The sequence below is a fragment of the Lepidochelys olivacea genome, assembly GCF_965140295.1.
Source record: "Lepidochelys olivacea isolate rLepOli2 genome assembly, chromosome: 20".
NCBI lineage: Eukaryota > Metazoa > Chordata > Testudines > Cheloniidae > Lepidochelys > Lepidochelys olivacea.
This window is the reverse complement of record NC_140430.1, coordinates 1503296-1526752: the sequence shown is the minus strand read 5'-3', so window position 1 is coordinate 1526752 and position 23457 is coordinate 1503296. Positions and strand designations below refer to the sequence as shown.

The 23457-nt window shown below is 63.6% G+C and overlaps 2 protein-coding genes across 2 annotated transcripts; both read left to right on the top strand.

Annotated features, from left to right (window-relative positions):
• The first annotated feature begins 6062 nt into the window (after positions 1-6062).
• RND1 (Rho family GTPase 1) lies at positions 6063-10660 on the top strand. Its single transcript, XM_084610310.1, has 5 exons — positions 6063-6261; positions 6700-6787; positions 8307-8416; positions 9439-9573; positions 9827-10660. The coding sequence occupies exons 1-5, from the start codon at positions 6142-6144 to the stop codon at positions 10070-10072; spliced, it is 699 nt and encodes a 232-aa protein (XP_084466436.1). The 5' UTR covers positions 6063-6141; the 3' UTR covers positions 10073-10660.
• Positions 10661-13334: 2674 nt separating this feature from the next.
• On the top strand, positions 13335-22657 carry DDX23 (DEAD-box helicase 23). Its single transcript, XM_084610144.1, has 17 exons — positions 13335-13483; positions 13927-14120; positions 14317-14415; positions 15081-15180; positions 15857-15922; positions 16260-16398; positions 16520-16653; positions 17005-17117; positions 17642-17785; positions 18075-18300; positions 18585-18730; positions 18884-19061; positions 19133-19375; positions 19678-19829; positions 20046-20154; positions 20981-21155; positions 21588-22657. Exons 2-17 carry the CDS (start codon positions 13927-13929, stop codon positions 21809-21811), a joined length of 2442 nt encoding a protein of 813 aa, XP_084466270.1. The 5' UTR covers positions 13335-13483; the 3' UTR covers positions 21812-22657.
• Positions 22658-23457: the final 800 nt, after the last annotated feature.

Here is a 23457-nt window from a genome sequence, read left to right as displayed (position 1 = left end):
TTCTATGATTCTATGATTCTACACCTCTGCCCAGAAAGAAAAGGAGGACTTGTGGCATCTTAGAGACTAACCAATTTATTTGAGCATAAGCTTTCGTGAGCTACAGCTCACTTCATCGGATGCATACTGTGGAAACCGATGAAGTGAGCTAGCTCACGAAAGCTCATGCTCAAATAAATTGGTTAGTCTCTAAGGTGCCACAAGTCCTCCTTTTCTTTTTGTGAATACAGACTAACACGGCTGTTACTCTGAAACCTCTGCCCAGGAATGTGAAGAGAGGCCGCAGAAGGGAACCTGCTGGGTGGGTTTAGTTTCAGTTTGGGGCTGGCTGGGACGTGGAGTGAAGGGCAGACGGGGTTGTCTGTCTCACTGCCCCCCAAAATGGTCCTGGCTGAGGGGTCCTGTTCTCTGCACCTACAAGCTCTGTGTTAGACCATGTTCCTGTCATCTAATAAACCTCTGTTTTACTGGCTGGCTGAGAGTCCCGTCTGACTGCAGAGTTGGGGGGCAGGACCCTCTGGCTGCCCCAGGACCCCGCCTGGGCGGACTCGCTGTGGGAAGCGCACAGAGGGTCAGAGGATGCTGAATGCTCCGAGGTCAGACCCAGGAAGGTGGAAGCTGTGTGAGCTTCGTGTCCTGAAGACAGGCTGCTCACAGAAAGGAGACTTCCCCAGAGTCCTGACTGGCTTCATGGGGAGCAGTTCCAGAGCATCGCCCAGGGACTCCGTGACACAGGCATTCCCCTGCCAGGCAGCGAGCAGCCTTGAGTTCAGACTGGCTGGCTCATGGGGGTAGGGAATGGGGCACAGGGTCACTCCTGACCCCAGCCCCAGGTCAGGAGTGACCCAAAGTCGTCCCTGTCTGGGGTGCGGAATGGTTTTGGAGGGTCTTAAGTGAGTTCCCACTTCGTAGGCACCCGCGTCACAGTCAGATCCTTCATGGTTAGTCACCTTGTCCACTGCCCCGGTGTAAAAGTCAAGCTGGGGAGACCAGTACACTGGGGCGTGGGGCAGCTCTGCTCTTGGCCCCACACCCCATCAATTCTCCCCCTCCCCCCAGGCTGGCTTGGTTCCTTGGTACGGGGACACCTTGCCCCATGGGTGGGGTAACCATGTAAATACACCTGCCCGGGGTGGGGGGGAGCGGGGGAATTGGGGTTATTCTTTTACTATTGTTTTAATATGGGGTGGGTTTTTTGCAGCACTGTTGTCATGGTAACTGGCGTGGGTTTAATTATATGAAGAGAGGCCAAATCCTCTCCCTCCCTGCATCGTTTTATGCCCTCGCCTCACCTGCCCCCCTTCCCCTGTTTGGCGCAGGTCCAATCCAGTCCGTTACAGAGTCTGGGCCGGGAAGGGAAGAACCAAGAGCTGACCTGTCGCTGAGGTGAGGGGTACTTGGATCCCACATCGGGATCTAGGGCAGGATCCCATCTCCCCATAGCTCCCAGCCAGCTCGCCTCCCAGAACACAGGGGACTGGAGCCTGAGCTGCCCCCTCCCCTCCATGGCTGTGCATGGCAAGGGCTCGCTCTCCAGCGTATCCGCATTTCCTCCTGCTGGGAAAAGCAGCACAGGAAGCAGGAGTCCTGGAATTTCTTAGCCATTCTGTGCAATCTCTGGACTTCCCCCAGCCCCACCCCCAGCTGCATGGCTCACTCATGCCTCCCCCTCCTTTTTCCACCTTAGGCGCTTGCCATCGGTCCCAGCCAAGGAGCGGGCCTCATGGAGGGAGGGGGCATTTGAGGACCAAATGGCCAGGACTGGCACAGGCAACTCCATCCTGATCCCTCCAGGGTCTGGCTTGGCCTGGGCACCAGCGCCTCCTGCTGGGAGAGGGCCTGCAGCAGCTGCTGGGTTCCTGCTCACCTGCTGGACACGGGGGACTTTGGGGTCTTCACAGGGGCCTCATCATCCCCCGCCTCTTTCCTGCTGACCTATGTTACTGAGCAGACAGGCAGCGGGGGCAAGACAGCAAACCAGGGCGTCCTGTCCCATGGCTGAGGAGCAGCCCTAAAATAACCACCCCCCTCCTGGCTACTCCAGTCCCAGTCTCTTCCAGCAAGAGGCGCTGTACGGATACAGACATGATAGCACAGGGCACGGGGTGCTAGGACAAGCCAGACCCTGATGTGTTCCAGGACGGCAGTTCCAGTGTCTAGACCAGGATCGTTATGGCCTGGAAGAGACCCCATGGAAACAGTCAGGTTCAGATCTGTTCTTCTGGAGGCTGCAGAACAAAAGGTGCCACCCTGCCAGCCCCTAAGAGAGCCACTCCCCAGCGCCTGCCCCCAAGCTGCCAGCTGGGGATTCATTGCCAAGGGATTTGCCTGGCTGAGTAGCAGCAGCGCTGTTTACCACCCAGGCTGGAGAGTACCTGGCAGGCCCCAGGTATCTCGCTGTCCCTGCTTGTGCTAGGGGAAAGTCCCAGGTCCCCTTCCCAGCAGCCAGGCTCAATCACACGGAATCCGGGATTGGAAAATGCTTCCTCTTAGTCTGCCACAAAATAGCACGGAAGCCAAGAGCAGGAGCCAGCTTAAGTCCTGCTGCCTCCTAAAGGGCCTAGAGGCGCTTCCTGTTTCCATCCACAGAGCTGACTCCCTGGCTTCCTTCTAGCTGCATCAGCTCCATGTGCCTGCCCTGCCTGTCTGCCCCAGTCAGCCTTTCTGAGTGGTTCGTAAGTGCTTACCCAGCGCTGTTCAGCCGCCAGCCCAATGGGGAAACTGAGACACAGAGCTGGCTGCAAAGTGACTGACCTGTGATCACACAGCCAGCCAGTCCTGACTGCCAGTCCTCCACTCTAACCACTAGACAGCACTCTCCTCCCACTCCTAGGGCTAGAACCCAGGAGTCCTGACGCCTGCTTTACTCACATGTCCCCTACCAGAGCTGGGAACAGAATCCAGAAATCCTGACTCCCAGCACCCCTGCCAACTGCTAGACACCGCTCTCCTCCCAGAGCTGGAAGTAGACCCCAGGAGACCAGGCTCACAGATCTCCACACCCCACCCCGGACTCATTTCATGGTGACGTGCCTGGTGTGTGTGTTTGTGGTGGGGGTAGTTTTCCTTTCAGGCCATGAACAAATTGGCGATTAATCCCGAGAAGCGGGGGCGTGGGGTTGTTATCAGACCAGTGTCCGCTCTGACCTCCGCTGGGCAGGAAGGGCAGAGCGCTGAGTAATGGAGAGTTTGGAGCAGCGCCCGCGGGAAAGCCCAGATCCTTCCTCCAAGCTGCCCTGGACAGCCAGGCCTCCCTGCTGCATGGAGACTGCTGAGGGTGGCACAGAGTCCCCGTGGCTGGCTCCAGCACCTTGTGGACACCCAACGATGTGCAGAGCCGCATGCGCAGCCCGAGGAGCCGGGGTTCGGCTAGTCCGTGCTGCCACCCTGATTGCTCTGAGAGGCTTTCCCTGTTTGCCCACCAGTTCCCAGATGCTGCAAAGACAGAGGGGGTTCCAGCTCCCTGATTCTTCCCCTGCCCCTCTCTGGGCTCAGTCAGGTACCCCTCCCTGGAGCGAGTCTGCAGAGCTACCCCTGGCAGCTGCAGACTACCACAGGCAGGCTGGCACTTAGCATCATCTGGTGGGCTGAAGGGCTCCCAGGGAAATGCCACCACACAGCACAGGAGTCCTGTCACCCAGGCACAGAGCTGGCTTTGCAGCTGTGACTAGTGCAGGGTCCCCTCCATGGTGGAGGGAAGCTGGGGGCGGGGGGCATGGCCAGGTTTGCAGGATGGAGAGCGAGCTGGGAGCTGCTGCGGCTGAGCAGGAGGTTGGGCCCAGGCAGCCTGTGCCCAGCTCACAGCTGGGGCTGTGTGGAGCCCCTTCCCAAAGGGGAGATCTGACAACGCCCAGCCCCAGCAAGAGCCCCGGGTGCAGAGGACATTCCAGGGTGTCTCAGGAGTAGGGCGCATGTTGAGGGCAGGAGGGGGTTGGCTGGGTTTCTGCTGCCTGCCAGCTATTCCCTGGATAGGGGGCTGGGGCAGCCAGTCCCAGGATCAGGAAGCTGAGGCATGGCACAGGGGGTCCTAAGCAGTGCCCAAGGGGACCCAGGCTCTGAACAAAGGAGCTTGCCCCTGGCTACCCCAGTGCCCAGCCAAGAGGACCTGACGTTCACCCAGGGAGCTGTGTTGCAATTTCCATGTTAAGCTTTTAGCCAGGTCGGGGCTGTCCAGCATTTCCTAACAACCTAGCCTGCTGGGCAGATGGCCCTCAATGCGGTGAGCCGAGCCGTGGGGTGGGGCTGGTGGGATTGTGGGACACAGCCGGGACCCCCAGGAGACAGCAACAGAGCCTGCTGCTTTATCTGTCCTGGCACTGCTAATCACAACACAAACCGACACGGTTACCCTGGCAGAACGTCCTACTGCAGCCCAGTCTCAGAGGGTTGGGGGTGAATCGGGGTGGGGGGCCCTGCCGATGCTGCCAATTCAAGTCTGCCCCAAAACATGACATTTTTAAAATATATTTCACACGATTCAAAGAAAAACATCCAATAGAAACAGCTGGTTTGAAAGGAATAACCAGCCTGCGTCCCCCACCTCCCTGGCAAATATTGCGACACGAAGACCGAGGGACAATGGTGGCCTCTGCGTATGGTTGTTTGTAGTTACAGCTGCCGCACCCTGCCCCTCCCGGGGTAGTTGGCTCTCAAGGGCAGGTGACGTGATTCTGAGCCAGGGCTGGGTCTTGCAAAACCGCCGGATGGCAGGGTTGGGCTGGAGACGGGAATGGGCTTTGGGGATGAGAGGCCAGGCAGAGTTCTCCCCACTCCTCTCCTGTCACTGCCCCATCTCTTCCTGCCCCCGACCAGCTCCCTCCCAAACTCCTCTGCACGTGATCCCACTCGGTGCTCCTGCCGTCTCAGCCCCCATCTATCCCTTACATCCATGTGCCCCCCATTTCACACCTTTTCCCCCCCAAGTTCTCATGTTCTCCCTCTCCGCTACCCTAGGCCTCTGCAGCCCCTCAGTCAACCTCCCGCTCCCCCTCAAGAGCCTGCATTGAGGTCACGAAAGGGCTACTATCAATTTTAGGAATCCAGTATTGTCAACGGACACATCTGTCTACTCAGGTTGGTGAGCCATCCGCAAATAGATCATCCAGACCCAGAGGGTTTCAGCTGGACACAAGAACGTCCGTACTGGGTCAGACCAATGGTCTATCTAGTTCACTGTCCTGTCCTCTGACGATGGCTGGTGCCAGATGCTTCAGAAGGAATGAACAGAACAGGCCACTTATTGAGAGATCTATCCTATCGTCCAGTCCCAGCGTGTGACAAACAGAGACTTAGGGACACCCCCAGTCTGCGTCCCTGACCATCGTGGCTAATAGCCATTGAATCTGAGTGACTTTGCCCCTTTGATTTCTCTCTTGCAGGACTGTGAAAAGCAGTGGTTACAAAACACTGTTTGGCTGATGCCAGAATCTGGTGAGGTGCTGGGTGCTGAGCACCATGGAATCAGCGCCTGGCGTTTGAGGGGTGTTGACCCCCCCCCATGTGCTGAGTCACCTCCCCTTACTGCAGGGTGACCAGACGGCACCTGTGGAAAATCAGGACGGGGGGGGCGGGGGGTAATAGGCTTCTGCATAAGAAAAAGTCCCGAATATTGGGACATCTGGTCACCCTGCCTTACGGCCACCCAACGGGACCCGCAATCCGAGAATTTCCAGCCGGGAGGGCGGCCAGGCCAGCCAGGGAGGGAATCTCCCTGATTTCACCGGAACTATTTTTCTGCATCACGATTTGGGGGGAGAAGTGGGAACCCTTGCGGGCCCGTTAATTGGCTGGCAATTAAGTCAGTTAACAGCCCTCCCCAACAGCTCAGCTGCTGCCCCAGGCTCTGCCCCGCGCACCCCTGCCCGGGCCCGTCCCCAGGCGGCTCCCACCCGGGAAGGTGAGGCGGGGGGGGTGTCCTTCTAAGGGGGGGACCTCTGCCATTGGCTACCGGGCAAGAGCCCCGCCTGTCTGATTGGTTAAGGGGAGACCCGCCTCTGCCTGTGAGTGGCTGGGTAAATGCTATATAAAGGCAGCGCCGGTCCCTCGTCCCCACTACTGCAGGGCTGCGTCGGTCGGAGCCTGGGGCCGGCGCTGAGCCCCCTGCGCTGGAGCGGAGCCGGGACGCCCGCCCCGCCGCTCGCCATGCGGGAGAGGAGGAGCCCCCAGCCGGCTGTGGCCAGGTGTAAGCTGGTCCTGGTGGGGGACGTGCAGTGCGGGAAAACGGCCATGCTGCAGGTGCTGGCGAAAGACTGCTACCCCGAGGTGAGGGCGCGGCCCCGGGGGCTCCGCGCGGGGCCTCGGCTCGGGGCTGGTCGCCCTAGGCGCTTCCACCCCCGGCGAACGGTCCTGGCACGCCTTTGCCCAGCCTCCCTGAGCCGTGCTCGGGGCCCCTCCAGCGCCCCGGGCACCGCTTTCCTAGGGGCCCGCTGGGAGCCTGGCAGGGGGTCTCTGCCCGCTGCCTGTGGCCCCTGTCGGCATGGGGCAATTGGCGGCCGCTCCTCCGCAGGAGAGGCCGGTGCGGGGGGGGGGGGTTTAATATGGCTCCCCCTCCCCGCACTGCACAGCGTAGCCTGCCAGGCTCTGGCTGGCTGCTGGGCTAGTGCGAGGGGTGGCTCTCCGGGTGCCCGGGCAGCACCCCCCATTGCCCGGGCTGGGGGCTCTGGGGGCCCGGCGGTGACGGGTGCCCGCTCTCCATCGCAGACCTACGTGCCCACGGTGTTCGAGAACTACACGGCCTGCCTGGAGACGGAGGAGCAGCGCGTGGAGCTGAGCCTCTGGGACACCTCGGGTAAGGAGCCCCCTGGCTGGGCTGGGGCTGGCGGCGGCGGGGGGGGGTCCCCTGCAGATCCAGCCCTGGCCCCCAAGCCTGGGATTCGTTGGGTTCTGTGCAGGGGGCTCCTGGTGCAGGGTGTGGGGAGCGCCCACTGCAGGGGAGCGTGTGAGGAATTGAACAGGGAGCTCTTGAGGGAGGGGGTCGGTTTAAGGCATGAGACCCCCTGTGGGTTGCTTTAATTCTTTCAGTACGGGGGGGGGGGTGCTACCATTGCAGGGGTGGGTTTGGATTTGCCTTGTGCAGCCCCCCCACCCCCTGCAAATCCTGCCTAAAGCCAGCTGCAGCAGCTCACTCGGCCCCCTGTTGACACCCCCCACAGTGGGGATGGGCTTTCCCTGGCATCTCAACACTGGGGGCTTGTCTGGCGGGAGGGGGGACCATGTGCCAGCTCGGACTGACCCCCTCCAAAGACAGAATCCAAATACAGTTGGAGAAACAGCAGTAGGTCTAAGAACTGCTGTCCCACAGACTGCTCCCATCTGCCCGGGTCCCACGGAGACCCCTGCCCAGGGGCCCTGTAGCCCAGCTCCCCAAGCCCCTGGTGACCCCAGGCAGAGGCAAACCGCAGCCCACTGGGGGCTCCTGGCTCTGAGGACAGGGTGTGCTCCTCCCCTCAGTGAATCGTTGCAGCTTCCCTGTGGTTGCGGGGGTGGGGGGCAGGGGTATTACTGGGGGAAATCCTAGGTCAGGAGGCTCCTGATTGTTCTCTGGGGGAAGGGGGGGACAAATCCCCTAAATAAGGGGGGCAGGGGTGGTGTGGGAGTTGGGGTGGGGGAGCCTTGGCTGACTCTGGAGGTTGGGAGGCCTCATAGGGGAGCCCCTGCAGCAGGGATGCAGCCCCCTCCCTTGCTGCTGCAGTATCTCCCCCCCTCCAGAGGGGGGGTCCCAGTCTTGCTTGGATCCCCCTTGTTGCTATGGCGATGTTCTGGTGCAGGGAGCAGGGCTGTTTGCTATTCTGAGCACAGAGTGTCTGGGCTGCAAAGCCCTTGGATGCTGCTTCTGGGGGTGGGGGAGGGCACCGGGCCTTCCCTCCCCTGTGCCCATGGGGTGGAGGAAGCACCGGTGCCATCCTTCTCCCCAGGGGTACACGGCCCCCTCCCCACCAGCCTGCGTTCTGCCACCCCCGGCTCCCTGACACTGCTCGCTCTGGGGGGGAGGCGGCTGGTTATATAAACAGCTCCTGGAGGCTTGGATCAGAGGAGCCTAGGATGCTGGGGTGGGGGAGAACTGGGGGCTGCAAGGGCCCTGGCTGCACAGCTGTATTCAGTGGGGGAGTCAGTCCCCCCCAGCTTCATATGTGGGGGGTAGGGAGGTGTGAGCAGACCAGGCAGCGCCCCCTGCCTGGGAGGGTCCTGCTCCCCCCATGGGACAGACCATGGGTGCTGGTGGATCCTTGATCACCGCAGCTTCCCCCCTCCTGGCTCAGCGCCGGGTGAGGGGGTGACATGGACTCACCTGTGACCCCTTCCCACAGGGTCCCCATACTACGACAATGTACGCCCCCTCTGCTACAGTGACTCGGACGCTGTCCTGCTCTGCTTCGATGTGGGCCGTCCCGAGACCATGGACAGCGCCCTGAAGAAGGTGAGGACCCCCCACATCCCCTGCCTCTCCCTCTCCCCCATGACAGAACTGACCCCTGTGTAAAGCAGGGGGGGCCCGGGGGCAGCCAGCCCCCAGGCAGGGATGGGGTGTTGTGCTCCCAGCCAGGGGTGAAGAGAGCTGGTTACAAGACAAGGCACTGGCCCATCATTGGCTCCTCCATGCGCCGGGCTGCACCACCAGGGTGGTCTGAGGGTCCTTCAGTGCAGGGCAGTTGGACACCATCCCCGGCCCCCCGGGGTCTCTGCACCCTGCTGGCCTCTGAGGCCCAGACACCCTGGGGTCTCTGATTGCAGGGGTAGGGTATTTTATAATGGGAGGGCTGGGCCCCTCTCATGAGGAGCCAAACACTCCTGTGCCCCCTGACCTGCTCTACAGCTGTGGGGGGGACAGAGGTTAACCCTTAGGGGTGAGCCCTTGATTTCCTTCTCCAAGACTTTCTGCTTGGCTTAAACACTTGGGGGGAGCCTCTTCTGCCCCACTGGCCAAGAGCAGTGTGCCCATGCCGCTCCCCTGGGCATCAGTGCTGCATGTTGTCCTGCTCCTTCCACTTCTGGTTGTGCTAGGGCAGGGTGGGGGGATGACCCTGGGTTTTAAACCCGGGGTGGGGGGGAATGGTTCTTTAAACCCCTTTGCCTTTTGTATAAAGGCTCAGACCTGGTGGTACTACCCAAAATGGACACCCTCCCCAGCCCAGTCATTCCTGGCTCCCCATCCTGTGCTCAGGCCTAATCCTGAGGGGGGAGGGGAGGTAGCTCTGACAGGGTGTTGGCTGCAGGGTCCAGCCATGGGGTGAGGATCCCAACTGGGCTGAGCTGTGCTGTCACCAGGCCAGGGTGGCACTGTGGGACCCACACCCTTCCAGTGACAGGCACCCAGAGGGGCAGGGCAGCTGATAAGCCCTGTGGGCAGCAGCCGAGTCACCCCAGGGGACTCCCCTGCAGGCTCTAAGCCCAGTGATGTCAGCTCTAGGCACCTGACTCACCCCGAGTTTCTCTACGCAGTGGAAGACAGAAATCCTGGACTACTGCCCCAGCACCCGTGTGCTGCTGATTGGCTGCAAGACAGATCTGCGGACTGACCTGAGCACCCTGATGGAGCTGTCCCACCAGAAGCAGGTGCCCATCTCCTATGAGCAGGTGAGTGGGCTCAGCTAGTCCCATCCTGTCCCCCGGCCAGGGATCGGCACAACCACAGTGCAGCCTGGGGGTGTCCCAGGGTCCAGTTCTGATCCATCCCCAGAGGGGCTGGCTTTCTGGTTCCAGCATGGCTGAAGCTCTGAACCAGTAACTCAGCTGAGCCTCAAATCCACCTGGGATGTGAGCCTAGCCAGCAGCTGCAGGCCTCAGTGCCCGGCTCCATCTGATGGCACTTTCCTTGGCTGGCTTACAGGGCTGCGCTGTGGCCAAGCAGTTGGGAGCAGAGAACTACCTGGAGTGCTCAGCCTTCACGTCGGAGAAGAGCGTGCACAGCATCTTCCGGACAGCATCCACCATCTGCCTGAGCAAGGCCAGCCCCCCGCCCCCCAAGAGCCCCGGGCGCAGCCTCTCCAAGAGACTCCTGCACCTGCCCAGCCGCTCCGAACTCATCTCTTCCACCTTCAAGAAGGAGAAGGCTAAAAGCTGCTCAATCATGTGAAGGGGCCAGGCCCCAGGGCAGGGATGGACGGACCAAACCCCCGACTCTTGCCTTTGGATGTTCTCGTGCCGATGCTGTGGAGGGGCTGCCTGAAGGCCCAGGCCAGATGGGAGGGGGGTGACACCTTGGCCCACAGAGAGGCCTTCAGTTCCCAACTGGCCTCAGCATCCCTGGGATCATCCCTTCACCATCCCAGCGCTTCGCACGCAGACTTGGCACATCTTCTCCGAGGAAGAGATGGAGGCGGGGTGATGAGAGGGCCCTCGGGCATCTCGCTGCAGAAGGACCTTGGCAAGCAGCTGCTCTCAACGACACCACCCCCCCACCCCTGGAGTCAGGAGGCCCCATCAGCAGGACCCATCCATTTAGTTGAATGCCCACGGGGTGTCTGGCTGCAACCCATCCCCTCCATCTGCTGCTTGTCTCCAGAGCTGGCTGCTTCCAACCTTGCCATTATCTGCCTCCCAGCGCGGGGGCAGCTCTGCCTTCGCCTGTCTCAGTGGGAAGGAGGCAACTGGTTTATAGACTTGTCTTGGGGGGTGCAACTGTTCAATGTTCAGTGTTATTAAAAAGCTTATTTATTATGGAGACTAGAATGGCTCAGCCATGTGGCAGGGGCTGCTGTGGTGTCTGTGAAACATCAGGTTGAAAACGCCCCCCTCCCCCCACCACACACCTGGTACAACTAATGATTTGGCCCCAGAGGTGCCATCTCCTGCCACAGACAGGGTTGCTAAGGTGGGGAGGGTCTTGCCCCAGCTTGTGGGCAGACCAACAGAGCTAGGAGCAGAACCCAGGAGTCCTGGCTCCTAGCCTCTTGCTAACCACTAGTCCCTACTGTGGGGATCCAGGGGCCTTTGACAAGCAGCCCTCTCCCTCCAGAGCCACGTTACCTCCAGCAGGGCCACGGTGACACCCAGTTCCTGGCTCTACCTGGGTGAGCAAGCACAGAGCTGCATCTGGCTGGATACTCAGCCCCTGGCTGACACCCCGGGCAGCAAATGAGTCACGCTCCCAGCAGTGGGAGTCTTGAGGCAAAGTCCAGCCCCAACGGTAGGGGTAGGACGGGCCTGAGCAGTGGGTGCGGTACCCCCTTGGGGCAGAGACAAGATGAGACCTGGCTTCAAGGAAAGTGCAGGAGCCTGGTGCTGCACACAGCCCCCTTGCTTCCCGCTCTCCTGCAGGGGCATCCCAGGAGGGCTGGGGCTGGGGTGAATTTCAAGGGGTGGAGCGCGTTTCAAGCCCTGTTACCTGCTGGGGGGAGTATGCTGGCCGCAGGGCCCTCTCCTGAGCTGGGCTGAGCTCGCCTCTCGGTAGCGGAGGAGCAGGAGGGGATGTGATCACCCTGTAGGGAGCCACAGGGCCCAAAAGGGTTTGTTTGCCTGGCCCGGGGCAGAGCTGGGTGCAAGGGCACCAAGCTAAAGCTGGGCCCTTCCCCCTAGAAGGGGGGCGTCTTGGCATCTTTGGGCACTGCCTAGGGCTGCAGTGATGGGCGTTCTCTGGCCTTGGGGGATGGGGGTCAGATGAGATTATCTATGTGGCTCAGGTGAGGAGGGCAGGCCCCACCCAGGCGGTCCTGGAAGGCCTCCCCCAAAGGAAGAGCTCTGTGGAAGTGCCCGGCTGTGGAGGGGGGCGCGCAGGGGCTAGCGGGTTCCAGTCAGGCCAAGGGGGCAGCTAGGCAAGGCCAGCTGGGGCTTGCAGCAGCAGCTCCTCCTGGGACATAGACTGGAGGGAGGTTGGGTTAGCCACGGCGGCCTGCCCCCTCAGCCCGGCAAGCCTTTGGGTCTGAGGGATGGAGGGTGTGCTGGGGAGCTGGGCGCATCCGGCCCTAGGAAGAGCCCTATGGCCCCTGGAGCTGAGACTCTGGGTGGCTAATGGATGGAGGGGCAGGGGAGCCCCTCCTTAGCCCAGCTCAAGGGTGGGGGCTGCTGTTGAGGCTCTGAACCACAGGCCCATGTTGGGCCAGGAGCCAGGGGTTGCCCCTCCGTGGTCAAGCTCTGGGGCTGCAGAACCGGCTGGCTCAAGAGAGGGCTGGGAGCCCAACCCTGGCCTGGCTGGGGGAGGGGCTTGAGGGGGCTGCCCCAGCTCCGGCCACCGTGTTGGGGAGCGTCCCCGAGCGCCCAGCGGCGGGGAAAGGGCTCGATGCCTCCCACAGGGCCCAGCAGCGGGGAGCCGAACCCACGGAGGCCGATTGGCTGCGGCAGAGCTGGGGGCTGGGGGGGCGGGGGCAGCAGGGCGGGCTGGGGGCAGCAGTGAGGGAGGAGGCAGCAGGGCAGGTGGGGACAGCAGTGGGGCGGGGGCAGCAGGGCAGGCTGGGGGCAGCAGTGGGGGAGGAGGCAGCAGGGCAGGTGGGGGCAGCAGTGGGGCTGGGGCAGCAGTGCGGGAGGAGGCAGCAGGGCAGGCTGGGGGCAGCAGTGGGGGCGGGGGCAGCAGAGCAGGCTGGGGGCAGCAGTGGGGGAGGAGGCAGCAGGGCAGGCTGGGGGCAGCAGTGGGGGAGGAGGCAGCAGCAGGGCAGGCTGGGGGCACCAGTGGGGGCGGGGGCAGCAGGGGGACCGGGGGGGCTGGGGGCAGCAGTGGGGCGGGGGGGCAGGCTGAGGGCAGCAGTGGGGGTGGGGGTAGCAGTGCGGGAGCAGGGCAGGCTGGGGGCAGCAGTGGGGCTGGGGGGGCAGGCTGGGGGTAGCAGTGGGGGTGGGGGCAGCAGGGGGCAGCAGTGGGGGCGGGGGTAGCAGGGCAGGCTGGGGGCAGCAGTGGGGCTGGGGGGGCGGGGGCAGCAGTGGGGGCGGGGGTAGCAGGGCAGGCTGGGGGCAGCAGTGGGGCTGGGGGGGCGGGGGCAGCAGGGGGGCCGGGGGGGCAGGCTGGGGGCAGCAGTGGGGGTAGCAGGGCAGGCTGGGGGCAGCAGTGGGGCTGGGGGGGGCAGCAGGGCAGGCTGGGGGCAGCAGTGGGGCTGGGGGCAGCAGGGGGGCTGGGGGCAGCAGTGGGGCGGGGGCAGCAGGGGGGCTGGGGGCAGCGGGGGGGCGGGGTGGGGGTAGCAGTGCGGGCGGGGTCAGCAGTGGGGCTGGGGGGGGCAGCAGGGCAGGCTGGGGGCAGCAGTGGGGGCGGGGGTAGCAGGGCAGGCTGGGGGCAGCAGGGGAAGGAAGCAGCAGTGGGCTGGGCAGTAGGAGGCGCTGTCTCGGACTCAGCCCCTGGAGGACGGGCGGGAACTACATTTCCCAGCATTCCAGCGGCGCGCCGCGCGGTGCCTGCTGGGAGCTGTGGTTGCGGCGGGGAAGCTCCGGCTGCCGGCCGGGACGGCCCGGACTCGCGTTCCCGGCATGCCGCGCGGCACCTCCGCCGCTCCGCGCAGGGCCCGGCGCGAGTCGCTAAGATGGCGGCTGCTGCGCAGGGGCTGTGAGGCCTAGTAGGATCCGGGAGGTGAGGGGGGCCCGGACTCCGGGGTTCTCTCGCGGGGCGAGCCCGGACTCCGGGGTTCTCTCCCGGGGCGGGGGCGGGGGGGAGCCCGGACTCCTGGGTTCTCTCCCGGGGCGGGGGAGCCCGGACTCCGGGGTTCTCTCCCGGGGCGGGGCGGGGGGAGCCCGGACTCCGGGGTTCTCTCCCGGGGCGGGGGGGTTAACCCAGAATTAAAAGGGTCCACGCCCCGTGACCCGCCAAGGCCCCCCACTGCTCTGCCCAGCTCATAACATGGAGAGACCCTGGGCCCGTTCCCAGCCCCCCCCGCCCTGGGGCCAGCCCCCCATGCTGTGCCGCGTGTGAGTCTTGCCGGGGGGGGCGGTGCTAGGCCTGAGGAGCCCAGGGGAGGTGGGTCCGAGCCAGGGGCTGGTCCCCCCCACTGCTAAGAGCTCTCCCTGCCCCGTCAGATGGCTGGGGAAGTGCCCGACAAGAAGGAGCGGGACCTGTCGCCCCCCAAGGAGGAGAGGAAACGCTCGCGCTCCCCGGACCGGGATCGCGACCGGAAGAGCTCCCCGTCCAAGGAGAGGAAGCGGCACCGGTCCCGGGAGAGGAGGCGGGGCAGCCGGTCCAGATCCCGCTCCAGGTCCAAGTCAGCAGAGAGGTGACAACCCCTGGGGGGGGCATGCGGTCGCACCAGAAGGGCGTGCGGGGGGAAGGTGCAGGGGGTGCGGGAGGGGCTGGGGCTCTTTGTGGCTCTGATTTGGAGGAGGTTTGGGGGGGCTGCTGAGGAGGGGGTGGGGGGCTGCTCGTGGAGTTAGGCTGGGCTGTAACCGATTCCTGGGGCTCTGCCCTTGCAGGGACCGGAGACACAAAGAGCGTGAGCGCGAGCGGAATAAGAAGGATCGCGAGCGGGAGAAAGATGGACACCGGCGAGACAAGGACAGGAAACGCTCCAGGTAAATCCTCGTGCCCCCACTCCTCCTGCCAACGCCTGCGGTGTCACGGGAGTGTCTCTGGGAGTGCAGCCACCTCTGGGGCTCAGCACCATACAGCAGCACGGCACAGGCGTCTCTGTGTGTCCGGTTAAACCGGAAATGAGCAGAGTCCAATGGACCCTGCTGGGCTGAAGGGGGACGTTGGGGTTCTTGCTGTCACGCTGTGGAGCCTGTAACAAGGGTGAGTGGGGAAGGGCTCTGGTGTCCCTTCTCCTCCATGAGCAGCGTGATGGCTTCTACCCCTGAGGTGGGGCGCTGATCAAGGTCCCCTACTGAGCCAGCAGCCCCACTTCCTGCTGTGTCTGGGCTTTGCCTGGCTATGGCCTGCTCTCAAAGGCTGGAGCTGGCCGGAGCTTGCTCAGCTGAGAGCCCAGCCCGAGTGGTCCTGCACCAGGAGGAAGCTGGGTGGTTTCCCAGGCCGTTTCAGAGTAAGGGGAAGCCATGGGGCCTCGTCTGTTCCTAGAGCCCTTGCCGTGATTGCCGAGTGTGGGACCAGGATCAGTGGGCTAATGGCCTCCAGCCCCACCGGATGCGGGGCAATGGAGGTGTCAAGCCGGGGTTGGGGGAGAGTTTGGTCGGGGGTGGAGCTAGAAGCGTGTCTCATGTCCATTTTTTCTCTCACTCAGAAGCTTGTCCCCGAGCCGAGGCAAAGACTCCAAATCACGGAGGGAGCGAGACTCACGGAGGGGGGAGGAGGAGGAGGACGTGGCGTTGAAGAAGGAGAAGGTGGGAGTGGGGGTGGGAAGGCAGGTAGAGCTCTGCCCTCCCCCCCCCCAAAGGGCTGAGGGGCCACAGGAGCTGTGCTGGGTGGTGGTGGTGGCTATCTGCCGGGGCTGGCTCCTTGCAGCGGGCAGGTGGCCCCTGCTCCTGCGCCTCGTTGGTCCTGATGTGCAGCCTCTGCGCTCTCCCTGTGTGCCTCCCCTGTGTCCCTCCCCTGGTCTCAGGCACAGTGACACCCCCCCACGGTAACAGTTGGGGCCCTCCCTCAAGCCTGGCTATTCCGTCCCTGTCCCCCAAGCGTTTCTGCTTTGGAGCCCAGGGCTGAGCATGGATCCCGGACAGGTCTCCCCAGAGACCCCGGGGGGCTACCCCCCAGAGACCCCGGGGGGCTACCCCTCTGTGGGTTTGGGAGGTGTGTTCCCTGCACGAGCAGCCATAAGATTGATTCCCCGTCCCATCGCAGCCTCATGTCTGGCTCAGTCTCCTGGTATCTCGGATGGGCACGGTGCGTTCCAGGTTGGTGCAGGAACCCCCAAGCACTTAGACACTCCAGGGGTTTGCTTGCTGCCTCCCCCCCCGGCACAGCTTGGGGCAGCTGGGCTGAAGGGTGTGCCAGCGATCCTGGATGGGGACGGGGCAGGACGGGGGTTGGCTCTGGGGTGTTAACACCCTGTGTTTCCAGGCCCAGCCTCTGTCTCTGGAGGAGCTGCTGGCCAAGAAGAAAGCTGAAGAGGAGGCCGAGGCCAAGGTGAGAATATGTCCCCACCCCCACCCTAATTGTAGGGGCATCTTCCCCTCCCCCCACTGCTGTGGTGGGGCAGATGTGGCCCCCTTCCCCCTCTGGGTCCAGAGGCGGTTCGGGCACCAAGCAGTTAGTTCTCAGGCTGATTCCTGGTGGGTCTATTGCCCCCCAAAGTTGGCTGTGATGCCCCTGGGCTGGCAGCCTCACCAGAGCGGGCCAAAGGGTCCAAAGCCGCTCCTCTCCCCGCCCCCCTTCCAAGGCAGGCTGTGTGGGTGCTGGCCTATGCTGCCCTGGCTCTGGGGACAGGCCTGGTGCCATGCTCACTGCCCCCTCTGCCCTCCAGCCCAAGTTCCTGTCCAAGGCCGAGCGGGAGGCCGAGGCGCTGAAGCGGCGGCAGCAGGAGGTGGAGGAGCGGCAGAGGCTGCTGGAGGATGAGAGGAAGAAGAGGAAGCAGTTTCAGGATCTAGGGAGGAAGATGCTGGGTAAGTTCCCCTCTCCCCCAGGGTGCTCTGGGTGGCCCTCCTGCTGGGGGTGAGGCTGGGAAGGAGCACCCTTCCCCCTCCCCGGGTGTGTGATGTCCTGTGTCTGCCCCCCCCCCCCCAGAGGACCCCCAGGAGCGCGAGCGCAGGGAGCGTCGGGAACGCATGGAGCGGGAGACCAATGGCAACGAGGATGAGGAGGGGAGACAGAAAATCCGTGAGGAGAAGGACAAGAGCAAGGAGCTGCACGCCATCAAGGTACCCGCCATGCCAGGGGCTCCTTGGGAGTCGCAGCGCTGCCCCCACCCACTCAGGACTCGAGGGCCTGACAGTGCAGGAAGAAGGGTCTGGGGCCAGAATGGGGGTTGGGGGGCCAGGACTCCTGGGTTCTATCCTGGCCCTGGGAAGCTAGTGGTTATAGCAAGGGGTGAGGCTGGGATTCAGAACTCCTGAGGTCAGAGAGAATCCAGAGGGAAGGGAACCCAGATCAGTCCCTCCCCTTTTACAGGCCTCATTTTCCATGGGTTCAGTGGGACTGAGCCTCTTTTCTGGGGTAGGGCTGGGCTGGGGGCTGAGCTGGTGGGGCTGACGGCTGGGCTCCCCTCACAGGAGCGGTACCTGGGCGGGATCAAGAAGCGCAGACGCACCCGGCACTTGAATGACCGAAAGTTCGTCTTTGAATGGGACGCGTCAGAGGACACGTCCATCGACTACAACCCACTGTGAGTAGTGCGGGGCAGGGCAGATCGGACGATCGCTGCTGGATTGTGGCCCCCCTGCAGACTGGGGTCTGTAGGAGGCAGGAAGGGAGATGGAAGCACACAGAGGCTGTCTATACAGGGGTGGGGGGAAATATCTAGCGTTGCTGGGATGGGGGGGTAGTTAAATAGAGCAGGGAAGGCAAAGAGGCAGGACTCCTGGGTTCTTTTATTCATTCTGGGAGGGGAGTGGGATCTAGTGGTTGGAGTTGGGGGGGGTCAGAACTCCTGGGTCCAGGAGGGGAGTCAGGCTAGTGGTTAGCGCAGGGCACGGGAGAGTGTGGGAGTCAGGACGCAGCAGTCCCAGGGAGGGGGAACTCCCTGCCCCTGAGGGGTGTGAAATAGCAGGTTGGCTAGCTGCACTGTGGTAATGGGGACTAAGCCTGCTCTGAGGGGCGCCCCCGTCTGCCAGGGGGCACTGAGGGGGGCACACTGTGCTGAGATCTGCCAGGAGGTCCTGTGCCAGCAGGCTAGTTCTTCTCCCACAGGTACAAGGAGCGGCACCAGGTACAGCTGCTGGGCAGGGGCTTCATTGCCGGCATCGACCTGAAGCAGCAGAAGCGGGAGCAGTCACGCTTCTACGGGGACCTGATGGAGAAGAGGCGGACACTGGAGGAGAAGGAGCAGGAGGAGTGAGTGACCCACTGTGGGGTCAGGTTTGGGGGCCAGGATGCCAACACCTGCACACATGGCTTGGCTGGGGCTGGGTTACCCCTTCTCAGAATTGGCCATTGCTGGGCCGGAGATCCTGGGCTGGGTAGGTGCAGGGATGGGTTAGGGTTGTGCAGGGAAGGCTTGGGATGCTGGGATGCGGAGCCTCTGTGGGTCTTAGGGTGGCCCAGTGCATGCTGGGACGTGTAGTCTCTGGGCTGGTTGGCAGAGTTTGGGTGAGACCTGAGCTGCTCCCCTCCCTGGTGCCAGGGCCCGGCTGCGCAAGCTGCGGAAGAAGGAGGCCAAGCAGCGCTGGGATGATCGGCACTGGTCCCAGAAGAAACTGGACGAGATGACGGACAGGGACTGGCGTATCTTCCGTGAGGACTACAGCATCACCACCAAGGGGGGCAAGATTCCCAACCCCATCCGCTCCTGGAAGGACTCCTCCCTGCCCCCGCACATCCTGGAGGTGATAGACAAGTGTGGCTACAAGGTGAGAGCCGGGGCCTGCCCCGCAACCTCCTGGGTCAAGTGGTGACTGGCCCTTTGTTGATGGGGATCCAGATCTGAACTAGGCTCTTGTGGGTGCTCGGCCTGGTGGTGGGGGCTGGGTCCGGACCTAGGACTCTAGTCTCTGGTTGGGGCAGGGGGGAGTGCAAACAGGGAGCCAGGACTCCTGTGTTCAGTTCCCAGCCCTCTGATCTCTCCTTGGTGAAGCCAGACTTGGGCACAGGGGTCCTTCTCCATCCTAAGCGTCTCTGTTCTCCATCCATCCAGGAGCCCACCCCCATCCAGCGCCAGGCTATCCCCATTGGCCTGCAGAACCGCGACATCATCGGCGTGGCTGAGACCGGCAGCGGCAAGACGGCTGCCTTCCTGATCCCACTGCTGGTGTGGATTACGACACTGCCCAAGATCGACAGGTGAGGCCGACTGGCTGCTCTGCCTTCCCCAAACAGGGGAGGAGTGGCTGGCCCTGGTACACCAGGGGCCTGGGGGACAAGAGGGGCTTCCCAGGGTGTGGGAAAGGTTGGCTCATGGGGGGAATGGTCCCACATGTGCTCCGTCGCCTGCAGGATCGAGGAGTCGGACCAGGGCCCCTACGCCATCATCCTGGCCCCGACCCGTGAGCTGGCCCAGCAGATTGAGGAGGAGACCATCAAGTTTGGGAAGCCTCTGGGTATCCGCACAGTGGCTGTAATCGGGGGCATCTCCCGGGAGGACCAGGGCTTCCGGCTGCGCATGGGCTGTGAGGTGAGTCCCGAGGCTGCGGGGGGCGAGGGGCTGGGCTCTGCGGGCTCTGACCCTCCTGCCGCCCCCTGCAGATCGTCATCGCCACGCCCGGGCGGCTCATTGATGTGCTGGAGAACCGCTACTTGGTGCTGAGCCGCTGCACCTACGTGGTGCTGGACGAGGCGGACCGGATGATTGACATGGGCTTCGAGCCTGACGTGCAGAAGATCCTGGAGCACATGCCTGTCACCAACCAGAAGCCCGATACCGATGAGGCCGAGGACCCCGAGAAGATGCTGGCCAACTTCGAGTCGGGCAAGCACAAGTACAGACAGGTCAGCAGGGCTTGGACGCTGCAGCCAAGCACAAGCCCCAGGGAGGCTGGGGCCAAGGGGAGGGGGACAGACATGGGGCTGGGAGCCAGCTGCGGGGGGTGAGGTCCTGGGCCCCAAGTGGATGCTGTGTGAGCACAGACAGGCCAGTCGAGGGGCAATTCAACCCTTTCTCCCCTGAGTCCCAGTGTGTCCTGGGCCTGCCCAGCTGGGTCCCATACCCCTCACTGCCCAGGACCGGCCTGCAGGGAGGGGCGGCAGGGGAGCCCCCGGAAGCTGCTGCACTCACGGGCCCTCTCTTGCAGACTGTGATGTTCACGGCCACCATGCCCCCGGCGGTGGAGCGCCTGGCCCGCAGCTACCTGCGCCGCCCTGCCGTGGTCTACATCGGCTCGGCCGGCAAGCCACACGAACGCGTGGAGCAGAAGGTCTTCCTCATGTCCGAGGGGGAGAAGAGGTAGGAGGGTGGGGGCTCTCGCTGGAGCTGGGCTGCAGGGGCGGGCAGGGCAGGGCGTTGGGGTTCCTACGGGGGGCTGTCTGGCAGGGTCTGTCCTGGAGCACGGTGAAGAAATGGACGGCACTTTGGAGGGCAGCCTGGTGAGGCTTGGGAGGACTGTGGGGGCCTGAGCTTGTCCTGCCTGCTGACACCCCCCTCTCTGCCCCTCCCCAACAGGAAGAAGTTGCTGGCCATCCTGGAGCAGGGCTTCGACCCACCCATCATCATCTTCGTCAACCAGAAGAAGGGCTGCGACGTGCTGGCTAAGTCCCTGGAGAAGATGGGGGTATGTGCCAGCCCCTGAGAAGTGTCCTGGCCCTGTGGGGCCAGGGCCGGGCTAAGCGGCTCTAGGGCCCCCTAGAGCCCCAAGTCCCAGCCCCTGCCCGTCTGGCAGAGCCCAGTGCTGCTCTGTGGGTCGGGTGGGAAAACAGGAGTCACAGCGCCATGGGGCAGTGGATGGCAGGGGCTGGGTACGCAGCTGCTGCCGCTGTGCCAGCCCGTGGGCAGGAGGTGGCAGCACTGACTTGGGTTCAGTGGGGTGGGGTCAGGTCGACCCAGGTGATACTGGGTTTGGGTCAGAACTCAAAACTCGGCCTGACCAGCCCTCTATGGCCCGGGTTCCTGCTGCTGGTGCTTGGCCAGGTCGCCTTGAACTGGCAGCGAGTTACTGCCACCCCGTGGGAGGATCCTGCTCTGCAGCCCTCGGGTCGGAGCCCCGTCCAGCCCGCAGGGGCGCATCCCTCTGCTGAGCCACAGGTGCCAGGGTCTGCCTCGGTGGCCTGGGGCCTGTGTGGGGGCTGCGGGGGGAAGGGTGCCCATTCCACATCCAGCCCCTTCCTCCTCTCCCCCACTGCCCGGCGGGCGGGCGGGCTGTGGAAGAGACGTCTGCAGGGCAGCGCGATCAGCTGGCAGGCTCCAAGCCCGGGGGCTGTTGGGTGCACGCTGACGGGTACCGTGTGATCCACCCCGTCTCCCAGGCTCTCCAGCTCTTCTGGAGCCTGCTGGTGAATTCTTCCATCCCTCCCGTTGGCCCCGTGCTGAGCTGTGGGCAGCCCTGCGGTCAGTTCCTGCCCCAGCCCTGCACTATGGTCTTCCCTCTCCCCCCCCCGCAGTACAACGCCTGCACCCTGCACGGTGGCAAAGGCCAGGAGCAGCGAGAATTCGCCCTTTCCAACCTGAAGGCCGGTGCCAAGGACATTCTGGTGGCCACGGACGTGGCTGGGCGCGGTATCGACATCCAGGACGTCTCCATGGTGGTGAACTACGACATGGCCAAGAACATCGAAGGTGAGTTGTGCGGACCCCTCTCTCCCCAGCTAAGCACGGTCGACCTGACTCAGCACTTCGATGGGCAATGGCCAGGGAGCTGCAGGGGGTGGGGGGCTCAGTGAGGGCTTTCCCCTCGCACCCAACGGTAGGGGCGCTCTGCTGCTGCACGCACCAGCTTTCAGAGGTGACAAACCAGAGGGTCGTTAAAGATCCCAGGGCAATTGATTAATCCTGACACCCTGCCTGAATTCCAGTGTGGGTGATCCTGTTCTGTCTTCCTAAAATCCTCCTCCCCCCGCCCCCGTGGCTGTGCTGCTATGGCCCACCCCAGAGGTGGCTGCATTTCAGTAGCAGGTGAGCAAGCTCTGTTTAATCAGCAGCCAAGCCCCACCCCAGAGGTGGCTGCATTTCAGTGGCAAATCACCATCTGACCGTGGTGCTTCTCTGCAGATTACATCCACCGTATTGGCCGTACGGGCCGAGCCGGCAAGAGTGGAGTGGCCATCACCTTCCTGACCAAGGAGGACTCCACGGTCTTCTACGACCTGAAGCAAGCCATCCTGGAGAGCCCGGTGTCGTCATGTCCCCCGGAGCTGGCCAACCACCCCGATGCCCAGCACAAGCCGGGCACCATCCTCACCAAGAAGAGACGGGAGGAGACCATCTTTGCGTGAGTCCCAGGGAGCCGCGGGACTTCGACAGCTGGGACCTGGCTGCCCAGTTTCCATCTACTGCCAGCCAGCAGACTTGGGGCGCCAGGGGCTGCCTGGCCTTTGTAACCAGCCTCCCCCTTCAGCGGGGAGCTCTGCAGGTCGTCTGTGACCCCCAGCCCCTGGGTCGAAGCGGGACGGATGGAGGAAGAGCCCCTCTTTGGGGCAGCAACTCTGTCCCTGTGTTCCCAGGCCTGAGCTTTAAACGGAGCCTGGAGCCCGAGCCAGGCCCCTCGTGCTGGGTCCTGGGGCTCCGCCGTGGGCAGCACTTGCCAGGAGAACCCCTGGGACCAAACTAGACCGGCTCTACTCCGGTCCCCTGCGGGGTGGGGCTCTGCCTGGCTCCTGATCCGGACCAAATCCGCGCACGGGACACACCTGACTCCCAGGAAGTGTCAGGGGCTGGATTCGCCCCCCTGCCCCGGGATCCCTGTGCAGCCACCAGCCAGCTCCTCCCTCCAGCTGTAGCCTCGACTCTCCCTATTCGCAGACTGGCTCCCCCCAGGGGCGACTCTGGCCCTGAGGGGGCAGAGCCCTCCACCCACTGGTTTTAAGGGGGTAAGACAAACCCTTTCCCCTGGATATGTGGACAGCGGAGTTGGGGAGCAGTGTGTGATCTGGCCCCTACCAGCTCCCAGGAGCTTCTGCTGGCACCTGTTGTCCTTTGGGGTGGAGTTGTTTTTTTTTTGGGCGGGGGGGGGGGTTTCCTGTGTGCCCATCAGCTGATGGGATGTGGCGGTTGGGCCCTTTTTTATGTATAAATTCTTGTTGAATCTGAAGTGATAAGCAGGAATAAAGCTGCCGAGACGATGTGTGTTTGCAGGACGCTGGCCATGCCCCCGCTCCCCCCCCTTCTCCCGCGTGCCTGGAGGGGGTGCCAAGGAAGAGCCAGACCTGATGTGGGAAGGGGACAGGGCAGGGCTGGTCTCAACCAGCTCCCACGCTGGTTCTCCACCTCTGCCTGCCGGGACGCCCGCCTTGCCCTCCAGCCCCCCAAGCCCCCAGAGGGAATGACAGGCCAGCCCTGGCCCCGACCCATAGAGCCCGTAGAAGTGGGGGCTGCTGGATGCTTTAGTGGGATCCCTTGTGCTGCCAGGGCCACCTGCAAAGAGCTTTACCCCGCATGGGGGGGGTTGGAGACAGTCCTTGTTCCCCCTCAGTGAGTACTGGCTGGGGGGTTCTGGCGCCGGCCCCTTGTCCCCCATCTCCCCCCCCCCCCTCGGTGAGCACGGGGGGGCGGTTCTGGTGCCCGGCCCCTTGTCGTCCCCCCCCCCTTGGTGAGCACCGGGAGGGGGGTTCTGGTGCCCGGCCCCTTATTCTCTCCCCCACCTCCTTGGCGAGCACAGACTGGGGGGGTTCTGGCACCTGGCCCCTTGTCCCATTCCCCTGCCCCCTGCTTGGTGAGCACAGGCCGGGGGTTCCGGCCCCTTGTCCCCCACCCCCTTGGTGAGCGCAGGCCAGGGATTCCGGCCCCCTGCCCGGTGAGCACAGACTGGGGGGTTCTGGTGCCCGGCCCCTTCTCCCGTCCCCCCCCTTGGTGAGCACCGGGAGGGGGGTTCTGGTGCCCGGCCCCTTATTCTCTCCCCCACCTCCTTGGCGAGCACAGACTG